Genomic DNA, 13,108 nt, shown 5'->3' with positions numbered 1-13,108 from the left:
TTGCAAAGTCTTGCCAATCTCCTCGCTGTGACCGATTGATTTTAAATTGACATAAAAGCAATATACCTGGAGTGATAAAACAAATACAACAGCCAGGTCACAGATCACTACAGCTTTTGATTATTATTTAATTGTCCTCCCTAAAATTCAATGCAATTAACTGCAATGGAGACCGAAATGAATCTAAATGAAAGGTTCATCCAACAGTATTGCTTGGCATTAGTGGAAAAGAAACAGTCAGTGTGTGTTTCTGACTCAGGGTCTGGCTCCTGAGGACAGCAACTGACTTGTAGCCTGCAGCGATTTAGAGATTTGCTGGTGGCAACGAACAAACATTTACAAGTCATTGAAGACAATCTTGTCACATACACGCATCCCACACGGCCTACAGGAGCTGACTGAACAGCAGAGACTTTCTTCTTCAACTTTATCTAAGAGATTAGTTGGAAAGAAAAGGAGAGAGGAACGACAACAATGGGCAGAGTGGATTTGACCAATCGAAGAATAAATTCCATCTACTGTATATAATTACCCTGAACTCAATAAAAGCATGTTTAAATAGTTAAGCTAATGATATAAATTATATAGGGCGGCACGGTGGTGTAGTGGTTAGCGCTGTCGCCTCACAGCAAGAAGGTCCGGGTTCGAGCCCCGTGGCCGGCGAGGGCCTTTCTGTGCGGAGTTTGCATGTTCTCCCCGTGTCCGCGTGGGTTTCCTCCGGGTGCTCCGGTTTCCCCCACAGTCCAAAGACATGCAGGTTAGGTTAACTGGTGACTCTAAATTGACCGTAGGTGTGAATGTGAGTGTGAATGGTTGTCTGTGTCTATGTGTCAGCCCTGTGATGACCTGGCGACTTGTCCAGGGTGTACCCCGACTTTCGCCTGTAGTCAGCTGGGATAGGCTCCAGCTCGCCTGCGACCCTGTAGAACAGGATAAAGCGGCTAGAGATAATGAGATAATGAGATTAGATAAATTATATACAGTAATATCATCGTCTTTATAGTCCTTTACTAGTCCATGCAAGCATGGGTTGGACTATGTACTTGGTTCAAATTTGTCATGAGGGTGGCACGGTGGTGTGCTGGTTAGCACTGTGGCCTCACAGCAAGAAGGTTCTGGGTTCAAGCCCAGTGGCCAACGGGGGCCTTTCTGTATGGAGTTTGCATGTTATCTGCATGGGTTTGCTCCGGTTTCCCCCGTAGTTCAAAGACATGCAGTTCAGTAAACGTGGGGTGGCCTTGGGCTGAAGTGCCCTTCAGCAAGGTACCAAACCCCTAACTGCTCCCTGGGTGTGTGTGCACGTGTGTTCACTGCTTCAGATGGGTTAAATGCAGAGGATAAATTTCACTGTGCTTGAGTGTGCATGTGACAAATAAAGCCTTCTGCTTCTTCTTCTTCTTCTTCTTCTTTTCTCCTCTGGTCAGCATGGAAATATTCAGCCAGTTTCCTAACATTACTGCATCCTGTTTAGCTGATAAGATAGCAATTTACTAATATAAGCATGTCATACCTGTTATGCTCGATGTCATACGCTGCTATGAATCGTTCAGGGGTGGGTTTCCCAAAAGCCTCTTAACGCCAAGAGCATCTTAACTAGGAGAGCGAGTGTTCATTGTGATGCTCGCTCTACCATTTAGCGATGAGCTTTGTAGTACGATGCTTTTAGGAAACCCACCGCAGTTCTGTAAGCGGCATCATGTTATTGAGAAACTGCAAACCCCAAAGTCATCCGTCATGAAGACTTTCCCATGGTGAAGAATTTACTGACTGGTACAAAGCACTGACACTGGAGACTCCTTACAGAAAACTTTACACCCGGTTTCGAATTCATTGACGTGAACATCCAAAATACAAGTCCCTCTGTAAATTACAACAGAAATGATATTGCAATAGAACCATGCTAAGCCTAATGGTTCAAGAAGCAGCTTTGGGACCAAAAGGTTGACGGTTCGAGTCCCTGGACTGGCAGGAATGACTGACGTGCCCTTGAGCAAGGTCCCTAACCCCCAACTGCTCCCCAGGTTGCTCTGAGTATGCTGTACTGTACGCCACTTTGGATAAGAGCGTCTGCTAAATGCCTGTAACGTAATGTAATGTAGAACAAGCGCATTAATATAAAGCTCCGATGTGCATCACAAACTGCTGTTATGGAAAATTAATCAGCACCTTCTGACCAAACAGAACTGCGACTGTGGTTTAAGAATGAATTAAAGTGCATCATTAAGACAAGGTCGACGTTTTCATTTATTAATCTTTGAGTGTGTTTCATAGCAAATCACAGCAAGAGAGTTGGAATAATTCTCAAAGCAAATTGACAAATTGATTTTTCGAGATAGAAAGATAACTACGGAGACGCTTACCTCCAGGAGACGCTAATGGACCGACTGTGGCCTCTTCTGTCTTTTCCAGTGCTGCAGCTAGAGCTGGGCTCTCTGTATCTCTAGAATGTTTCAGACAAATAAGGAGCCTTGTGTTATTAAAAATCAGTGCCGGTGTCATTGTGTACAGTCATTAAAGGAGAACTGAAGGCAAAATTTTTATGATCAAAATTCTATTAATGTCATTTTATTAAATATAGGAATGCATTGTTGATCGCTATTTTGTCACTGCTATAGCAAGTTATGAGTGTTTGAAATATGCTCTGTAATATATCAGTCCATATGTCAAAGCAACGGTCGTAAACGAGATTCGCTGAGACCTGTGCGAGACATCGTAGGACGGAAGTAAAACGTACGGCGGAAATCAAAGCGACCGACATCTGCCAAAGACGCGCGTGCCCTGTTTCGAATGCTGACGTAATCAAGCCTGAAGTTTTGTTTGTTTTGATAGCAATCAGGAAAGTTTGAAAAAAGCAGGCAGTAATCGCCATTTAAACTCGTTTTTGCACAATATTTTGTTTGGAGAACAGTTTTCAAAATGGCGGCACCGACACCTGGCTGACACTTCTTCACGTTTCGAAGTCTCGTACAAGTCTCGTGAAGATCGCACGGATAAGCGGCGCCTGCTGTGGACCGAACGAACTAAATTCAACACTGCTAAAAACTCATCTCATCTCATTATCTCTAGCCAATTTATCCTGTTCTACAGGGTCGCAGGCAAGCTGGAGCCTATCCCAGCTGACTACGGGCGAAAGGCGGGGTACACCCTGGACAAGTCGCCAGGTCATCACAGGGCTGACACATAGACACAGACAACCATTCACACTCACATTCACACCTACGGTCAATTTAGAGTCACCAGTTAACCTAACCTGCATGTCTTTGGACTGTGGGGGAAACCGGAGCACCCGGAGGAAACCCACGCGGACACGGGGAGAACATGCAAACTCCGCACAGAAAGTCCCTCACCGGCCACGGGGCTCGAACCCAGACCTTCTTGCTGTGAGGCGACAGCGCTAACCACTACACCACCGTGCCGCCCTGAAGAGTATAACATCTAATTGCAATTAGTTGCCAATACGAGTCATGATATAAAGTTACTGAAACCGAAAACGTAATTGAATAACACGTTAATTAAGAAATAAAGCAAGTTTAAAAATGACTTCAGTTCTCCTTTAAAAAGCAGTACTCAAACTAAAAATGATATTACGGAAGTTACCAGCTAGTTGTTTTGTTCAGTATGAGCTCTAGGAGCATAAAGATCAATATCTCTGGCCATATATGTAATTTAAAGTTTATGTTGAGGCTACAATAAAAGCATAATCCACTTTTTTTTCATGTGACATCAGCTGCTTATTTATTTTTGGCTTTGACTGGTCCAATTTTCACACCCACACACACAAAACACTGTCATCAAAAAACTATTTTACATGGTTCAGTCCTATAACAGTATTTTTTGTGGCTACTAGAGCCCTCTAGTGGACACTTGAAGCCTCAGGAAATGAATAATTTTTCAACAGGGAAAGCTTTAATGTTTTATGAGTCGAAAGATAAATCCAGAGAATATTCAAGAAAAAAAGCTAGGGTTAAATCATGAAAAGGCAATCGTGAAATATTAAGGCTTACTCAATACATGGATTGGCAAGACTTCGCACGACGAGCAAGCTGAACTGTTTAAATACTGATTTATTCATATCTGATTTTTTATTTGTTCTGAACTTGAGGTCCATGAAAAATATGACTAAAAGACTGAAAAATTATACACATCCATTTAAATCGAAATGATACTGCTGGAATTATCTTCATTCTCAAAAAATGCCATTTGGTGATGTGATATTTGCGTTCTGATTTTTTTTCTTTGCCTTGCAGACTGCTGGGGGTTTTTTCTTTTCTCTTTCTTCGCCTATTGTTTTTTGTATCCTTACTTTCACCTGCTCATTTTTAAGTATATTTTATAGTCAGATTGAATATTCCATGTTTTGTCCATGTGTATTTGGAGAAGCAAAAATTAAGCAATTAATTTAAAAACTGTTTAAATTCTGAAAAGGAAAAAAAAACAGGGAGTGAATCAGATGTAAATGCAGAAATTGTTCAACAACCCTGGAGATGGCGACCTCTGCTGGCCAGGAGGGGAAGTGTACAGAGTTTACATTCCATGGAGTTGATGAATGCATGAAATCTCCTGCTATAAATGTGAAATCAACGTCCACAGAACAAATAAAATATCACTCATCATATTTTTTTCTTTATTAAATATCAGTATGTTTTGATGTGTTTATTAGTATGTATTAATGATAGTTATATGAAGTGCCCACCAGAGAAGTCATCATCATCATCATTATCATCGTTTCCCTTGTGGCACAAGATCAGCCTTGGGGCCACGGGCGATTGCTCTAAGACAACGAGGGAGGCTCAGCCTCCTCTAAAAATGATGAACATCATGTAGGATGAATTGCGCTAGGCTTATGTTATAGCCGACCTTATAACATTGCTATTTCAGATCCAGAATCATAGAAATATATGTGCTCAACCCAACTACAGTGTGAAATCATTCCCTTATAACTTTCCCCAGTTCGCCTAATGTGTGCGTGAGTTTTTCCCCCTCGTGACAGCATGATGCAGCCCAGCCTCAGTGGACTTCAATGGCATTTGGGAGCTCTGCGCTTTTCAATCTCAAAATGCAAGACAATTATTGGACAAATACTGTGAAAACGCCCGCCCACGGAGTCCCATGGACTCCCAGCCTCAGTGGACTTCAATGGCATTTGGGAGCTCTGTGCTTTTCAATATCAAAATGCAAGACGATTATTGGACAAATACTGCGAAAACGCCCGCCCACGGACTCCCAGCCTCACAGTGGGAGGGACATGGCAGTTTCCACGAGGAGACTGGTGATTGGTGAAAGCGACTGGATATTTTCTTTGATTGACAGCTCGTTTCAAATATACAGTAGACAGGCAGCAGTGAATCTCAGTTCAGTCCCATGCAGATTCGCAAGTGCTGTGGTGTATTGTAAGAGATCGGCTTACATTTCGATTTCATTCATTACATACGGTTTCTACCAGCTTTTTTAGTTTGTATATATTTTCATTGTAAATAAAGTGTAAATATAGTGTTGTCAAGTTTGCTATCTTAGTTCCAGAAATTTTGTTTATTTGAGTGACTGAACTTGAACTTGAGGGGGCTAGTCAGCTAGCAAGAAAGCTGCGCACGGAGGCCAAGCATTGCTGATTTAATTTTGGCGAAGCCATTTGCCCGTCTTCCTTTCGAGGAAAAAATTAAAATTAAAGAGCAGGGTAGACCAACGCCTCAAATTGACTTGGTGAAAAAGGTAGGGAATAATACTCATTCCTTTCAGCTCTCCTGGTACGAGAAAGTGACTTGGCTAACAGCAAGTGACCCACATCAACAACAGTAAATAGGCTACTTTAGTAATATGTCATGGATGGACCAAAAATATGGAATCTATTTAAAATGTTTATGCTGAGTATATTATATTGGAATATATATTTTTCTGGATATGAATTAAACACAGCTACAATTTGGAAAACATTTTTAAACAAAAACACAGCCGAGAACATTTCACACTACAGACCTGGATTAAAAGTGAAGGGTTATCAGAATTGTCAATAAAACATTTCTCAGTCAAAATAAGTAAAATATAGGGAAAGTGTCAGTGAATGAAATGTGTGGCACCCAGCTCTATGTTTGGCTCCCCAAGGTCAGTGCTTGTGCCTATTCCAGAACACTCTGCTGTTACTGCTGAGGTTCCTGACAAAGAGCTGCTTTCAATAATGATCAATTTTTAAACAACATGCCACAATTTTAAAATATAAAATGTTAAAATATACCCCTCCCCCCAACACCACCATCATGTATATTGGACAGTAGGCTAATGGGCCAAAAGAACCCGTTATTTCACAGTTTGTGACACTGCCAACAATCAGCCAGATCAGAGGCATGAGTATGGGCAAAATTGATGTGTTTTTTCATTTTCTTTTAAAATCTGGAAATATCATAACCGACCAGCCTCCCCTGTTTGAAAGCCGCCACTGCTTGGGGCGTGTTTGCCTTGGAAACCTCCATTCCAATAAATGCTGGAAGTCTTTACTACTCATCATCATCCTTTTGGTCTACTGCCTGTCAAACCCCAGCAGCTCCTCCACTCTTGCCCAGGTCTTCGACGGTGTACTTTTATCAAAGAGCACCCGAATTTGCACTGCATCGCTTTCCATACACCACACATGTGCCAAATATTTCAAATATTGGACATGACAAAAGTCTCGGATACAATGCGACTGAGTTATTTCTTGTACAGTAATTGCTCATTTGATATTTTAAAAACCCAGTTGAGCTGGCCGTCGACTTGTGTTGCAGGGTCAACACCTTTCTTCTGTTGTCTGCGAGAAGGGGAATTTTTTCGGGCATACCCTCCAGCTCCCATCTGTCTCAAGAAACCATGCCATACCACTTCGACCATCTACAGTTCTGTATCTGACAATTCATATGACTGGGTACTGTACAGTGGTGCTTGAAAGTTTGTGAACCCTTTAGAATTTTCTATATTTCTGCATAAATACGGTATGACCTAAAACATCATCAGATTTTCACACAGGGGCAGCACGGTGGTGTAGTGGTTAGCGCTGTCGCCTCACAGCAAGAAGGTCCGGGTTCGAGCCCTGTGGCCGGTGAGGGCCTTTCTGTGCGGAGTTTGCATGTTGTCCGCGTGGGTTTCCTCCGGGTGCTCCGGTTTCCGCCACAGTCCAAAGACATGCAGGTTAGGTTAACTGGTGACTCTAAATTGACCGTAGGTGTGAATGTCAGTGTGAATGGTTGTCTGTGTCTATGTGTCAGCCCTGTGATGACCTGGCGACTTGTCCAGGGTGTACCCCGCCTTTCGCCCATAGTCAGCTGTGATAGGCTCCAGCTTGCCTGTGACCCTGTAGAACAGGATAAAGCGGCTAGAGATGATGAGATGAGATTTTTACACAAGTCCTAAAAGTTGATAAAGTGAACCCAGTTAAACAAATAAGACAAAAATATTATCTTCGGTCATTTATTTGAACTGAATGTCAAGAGAAGGTGGGTCATGCAGCAAGACAACGACCGTAAGCACACAAGTTGTTCTCCCAAAGAATGGTTAAAGAAGAATAAAGTGAATGTTTTGGAATGGCCAAGTCAAAGTCCTGACCTTAATCTAATGGAAATGTTGTGGAAGGACCTGAAGCGAGCAGTTCATGTGAGGAAACCCACCAACATCCCAGAGTTGAAGCTGTTCTGTACGGAGGAACGGGCTAAAATTCCTCCAAGCCGGTGTGCGGGACTGATCAACAGTTACCGCAAACGTTTAGTTGCAGTTATTGCTGCACAAGGGGGTCACACCAGATACTGAAAGCAAAGGTTCACATACTTTTGCCACTCACAGATATGTAATATTGGATCATTTTCCTCAATAAATAAATGACCGAGTATTATATTTTTGTCTCATTTGTTTAACTGGGTTCTCTTTATCTACTTTTAGGACTTGTGTGAAAATCTGATGATGTTTTAGGTCATATTTATGCAGAAATATAGAACATTCTAAAGGGCTCACAAACTTTCAAGCACCACTGTACCTGTGAATGAGTTGCTACTATAGGTATATTAACATAAGATTTGTGATTTGTATTACAGCTGCATGACTGTCAGTGCTGCTGTTATAGAAAGTTAATCAGCACCGATCAGAAATGTGAAATATTTTGTAAGAAGCTTATCCTTGCATTTCAGTGTCATTACACTTAAACCTCGCCCGCAATGCGTACCAGTATGTTCAAGTGATTACACAGGAATGAGAACTGATCATGTTGGAGAGTCCACAAAGAAACCGTTTTCCTTTATAACAATTTCAGTTCATTTACAAACATCTTGACATTCATCTTCTCGACAGTAACTTCACTTTCAATAAATTTCACCATCCCGTCTGGCCACGAACAGTTAGAGGTGAGAGGGCACAGTGCGAAAGCTGCTATTTTTAATTAAAAACAGCTAATTTTATCTCTAGATAAAAGCAATGAAAACAAAAAACATAAAAACTGTCCTGCAGGTGGAGATTTTCCACCAAATATTAATCACAGCACAGAATACAAAGGCATCAGAAAAGCAGTGTGGAGCAGCTAATCCCAAGAGTCTCCATTTGCCATGGAGGGAAGAACAGGTGTTCTGCTGCAGAATGCTAATAAGAAAGCCGTGAGCTCTGTGCACTCGAGGACTTCCTGTCTCTCGACACGTTCACAGATACGTGTATATATACACACACACGCTAAGACAGACGGAGCATGCTGTCGTCTCCTGTTAACTCACACGCTGAACATGATCTCAGACTAAACACAGGGAGTGGAGGAATACTGCCTGTCTGATGTTTACCTGCGTCTCCTCCTTTTTCTCGTCAGCATTTTGCAAACACGCTTCAAGTCACACCGCCATATTGTGCTGATGTACATACAGTGGTGCTTGAAAGTCTGTGAACCCTTTAGAATTTTCTATATTTCTGCATAAATATGACCTAAAACATCATCAGATTTCCACACAAGTCCTAAAAGTAGATAAAGAGAACCCAGTTAAACAAATGAGACAAAAATATTATACTTGGCCATTTATTTATTGAGGAAAATGATCCAATATTACATATCTGTGAGGGGCAAAAGTATGTGAACCTTTGCTTTCAGTATCTGGTGTGACCCCCTTGTGCAGCAATAACTGCAACTAAACGTTTCCGGTAACTGTTGATCAGTCCTGCACACCGGCTTGGAGGAATTTTAGCCCGTTTCTCCGTACAGAACAGCTTCAACTCTGGGATGGTGGTGGGTTTCCTCACATGAACTGCTCGCTTCAGGTCCTTCCACAACATTTCGATTGGATTAAGGTCAGGACTTTGACTTGGCCATTCCAAAACATTAACTTTATTCTTCTTTAACCATTCTTTGGTAGAACAACTTGTGTGCTTAGGGTCGTTGTCTTGCTGCATGACCCACCTTCTTTTGAGATTCAGTTCATGGACAGATGTTCTGACATTTTCCTTTAGAATTTGCTGGTATAATTCAGAATTCATTGTTCCATCAATGATGGCAAGCCGTCCTGGCCCAGATGCAGCAAAACAGGCCCAAACCATGATACTACCACCACCATGTTTCACAGATGGGATAAGGTTCTTATGCTGGAATGCAGTGTTTTCCTTTCTCCAAACGTAACGCTTCTCATTGAAACCAAAAAGTTCTATTTTGGTCTCATCCGTCCACAAAACATTTTTCCAACAGCCTTCTGGCTTGTCCACATGATTTTAGCAAACTGCAGACAAGCAGCAATGTTATTTTTGGAGAGCAGTGGCTTTCTCCTTGCAGCCCTGCCATGCACACCATTGTTGTTCAGTGTTCTCCTGATGGTGGGCTCATGAATATTAACATTAGCCAATGTGAGAGAGGCCTTCAGTTGCTTAGAAGTTACCCTGGGGTCCTTTGTGACCTTCCCAACTATTACACGCCTTGCTCTTGGAGTGATCTTTGTTGGTCGACCACTCCTGGGGAGGGTAACAATGGTCTTGAATTTACACAATCTGTCTGACTGTGGATTGGTGGAGTCCAAACTCTTTAGAGATGGTTTTGTAACCTTTTCCAGCCTGATGAGCATCAACAACACTTTTTCTGAGGTTCTCAGAAATCTCCTTTGTTCATGCCATGATACACTTCCACAAACATGTATTGTGAAGATCAGACTTTGACAGATCCCTGTTCTTTAAATAAAACAGGGTGCCCACTCACACCTGATTGTCATCCCATTGATTGAAAACACTTGACTCTAATTTCACCTTCAAATTAACTGCTAATCATAAATGACTAAATAAATAAATAAATGACCAAGTATAATATTTTTGTCTCATTTGTTTAACTGGGTTCTCTTTATCTACTTTTAGGACTTGAGTGAAAATCTGATGCTGTTTTAGGTCATATATGCAGAAATATAGAAAATTCTAAAGGGTTCCCAAACTTTCAAGCACCACTGTATTGTGCGTGTAGAGTCTGTTGTTCCCTTCATCCCAGAACAATCATTCCAGGGCAACGAAACGTGTATTTTGGAATCATGTGGCACGTGTTGATATGAGGTGTAAAGTCCAACCTACATCGCTATTCATCCTTTAAAGGAAAACTCCACCCTGAGACATATTCATGATGTTCATACTGAATTATTATACATACAGGACACTTTTTCGATGGACTATAAACGTGTTCTATTCCCTTCTAGTGGGTTTCATTCATTTTATTTGATAGCATGCAATATTGTTCGCATATTGCTTATCCTATGTGTATTACATCACTCTACCCAATGGAGAATGAGCATTGAATATGGTTTACGATTTCAGTTCATTTACATCTCCAACGTAAAACTTCTGCGCCAGCAAGCGACTATGACAATCTGTAAACAAACATGGCCGCCAGGTTTGCTTCGTTAAATACGGAAGATTTTGAGAGAATTTTGAAAGAGAAAGAAATCTTGAACACCTGAAAGGAATGTGTATGTATAATAATGATAATATTGGCTGGATTTTTTCGTGGTATATCAGATATATTCCAATCATTTGTTGGCCGGTACTATATTTCTGTTCCTGCCACGAGAAGTCAGTGTTTGTGTGCCACACTGACATCATTGGGTGACATTGTTCTGAGTTTCTTTTTCTCACTCACCGTTACTCAGTTTAAAGTCTCAGTATGCAATGCAGCTATACAACACAGTTGTACTGGGTTATGATAGAGGCTCGGCTAGTTAGTGACCGGAGTGTGATGGCGTTGATGGCGGTATAAGTATGAAACTTTTGGACGCTGATCTTTTTGACCAGAGTCTCTAGATGAGGCGGTGTCTCAAACCTGGACAGACTGAAGGACTAAAGCGCTGCTGCATCACTCTTTTCAGATCGAGATGAACCACAGATTAACTCCTACTGCATCACTAGCAGTAGGTAATTGAACAGCATTGTGGGTAATACAGTAATAAAACTCACCAAAATGAAAACAGACCAATCAAATCCAGAATTTCATTCCAGACCAGATGTTGGAAGCAAAAGAATGAATAATCACACTACCATGAGTGTATTCCCACCTTGTACCCTGGATTCCTGAGATAAGCTTCAGATCTACAGCCAGCTTTGCCAGGATAAAGCATATATGATTAAAATGTAACTTAGCACGCCTTTGACATTTCATTTAAAGTCTTACGAACCCCCTGCAACACAAACTGTTCCAATACTTTTGAATCCAACTTTATAAAAGTCCATTGATGACACATACAGTAAATGACACATTTGTGCACTCGTGCCATATAAAACCTTTCATTTTTGCTTCGTGTCACAGAAGCAGACCTGGGCTTGACCTCCGGACAGCACTGCAATCAGAGCAAATGCTGACACTCGCATTATCGAGCGGAAAATGCTATTGATAGCTCCAGGCTGTGGTGCCATATTGACATCTCGATGGTGGAAACGTGCACTCAGCAAAAACAGCAAGGTAGCCAGAACTGAAGAGAAGCTCGTTTTAGTCACGGCTCTGAGAACAGGACAGGAAAACCCACAGGAACGACAGCAACGGTTTAGCACTGTGTCCTTTTCATCAAAGAAAAAAAAAGCCTCCATGCTGAACCCGGACACTGACCTGCAGGTGTTCAGAACAAGTACAAATATTTCATATTTCAACTGTAGCACCGATCTCAAAATACTGTCTCATCACTCCATAAAACCTGAGCGCTCTCAAAACTTTAGTGCCGTATACAGTATATCTATAAGATTTCGATTTTAATTGAATAAATATAGTTTTCATTGTACGGTATGTCAATCGAACTGTACACTCACACATCCACCTGTTGTTTAACGCAGTTCTCTAATCAGCCGATCCCTAGACAGCAGCACGACGCATCAAATCATGCAGATACAAATCAAGAGCTTCAGTTAATGTTCACAATGTTCAAACATCAGAACGGGAAAAATTGTGATCTCAAAGTGTGACTTTCTTTCACTGTGGCACGGGTGTTGGTTTGAGCCATGGATTTGATGGTTTGAGTATTTCAGAAGCTGCTGATCTCCTGGGGTTTTCACACACAACAGTCTCTAGAGTTTACGCAGAATGGTGCGAAAAACAAAAAACATCGAGTGAGTGAGCGACAGTTCTGTGGGTGGAAACAAACGCCTTGTTGATCAGAGAGGTCAGAGGAAAATGGCCAGATTGGTTCGAGCTTTTTTGCCAGGAAGGATATAGTAACTCATATAATCACTCTTTACAACCATGGTGGGGCGGCACGGTGGTGTAGTGGTTAGCGCTGTCGCCTCACAGCAAGAAGGTCCTGGGTTCGAGCCCCGGGGCCGGCGAGGGCCTTTCTGTGCGGAGTTTGCATGTTCTTCCCGTGTCCGCGTGGGTTTCCTCCGGGTGCTCCGGTTTCCCCCACAGTCCAAAGACATGCAGGTTAGGTTAACTGGTGACTCTAAATTGAGCGTAGGTGTGAATGTGAGTGTGAATGGTTGTCTGTGTCTATGTGTCAGCCCTGTGATGACCTGGCGACTTGTCCAGGGTGTACCCCGCCTTTCGCCCGTAGTCAGCTGGGATAGGCTCCAGCTTGCCTGCGACCCTGTAGAAGGATAAAGTGGCTAGAGATAATGAGATGAGATGAGACAACCGTGGTGAGCAGAAAAGCATCTCAGCAGAAAAGCAACAGCA

At 42.1% G+C, this 13,108-nt stretch overlaps 1 protein-coding gene across 1 annotated transcript in view; it reads right to left on the bottom strand.

Annotated features, from left to right (window-relative positions):
- The window catches only part of arhgef10la (Rho guanine nucleotide exchange factor (GEF) 10-like a), a 419,992-nt gene that overhangs the window by 371,138 nt on the left and 35,746 nt on the right, over window positions 1–13,108 (bottom strand). The window contains exon 4 of the mRNA XM_060910368.1: window positions 2,361–2,440. Coding sequence (XP_060766351.1) covers window positions 2,361–2,440 — 80 coding nt within the window. The remainder of the gene's footprint in view (window positions 1–2,360; window positions 2,441–13,108) is intronic.

This window comes from Neoarius graeffei, chromosome 26 (genome assembly GCF_027579695.1).
Source record: "Neoarius graeffei isolate fNeoGra1 chromosome 26, fNeoGra1.pri, whole genome shotgun sequence".
NCBI lineage: Eukaryota > Metazoa > Chordata > Actinopteri > Siluriformes > Ariidae > Neoarius > Neoarius graeffei.
The sequence above is the reverse complement of the archived record's forward strand: the minus strand, read 5'-3'. Positions and strand labels throughout refer to the sequence as shown.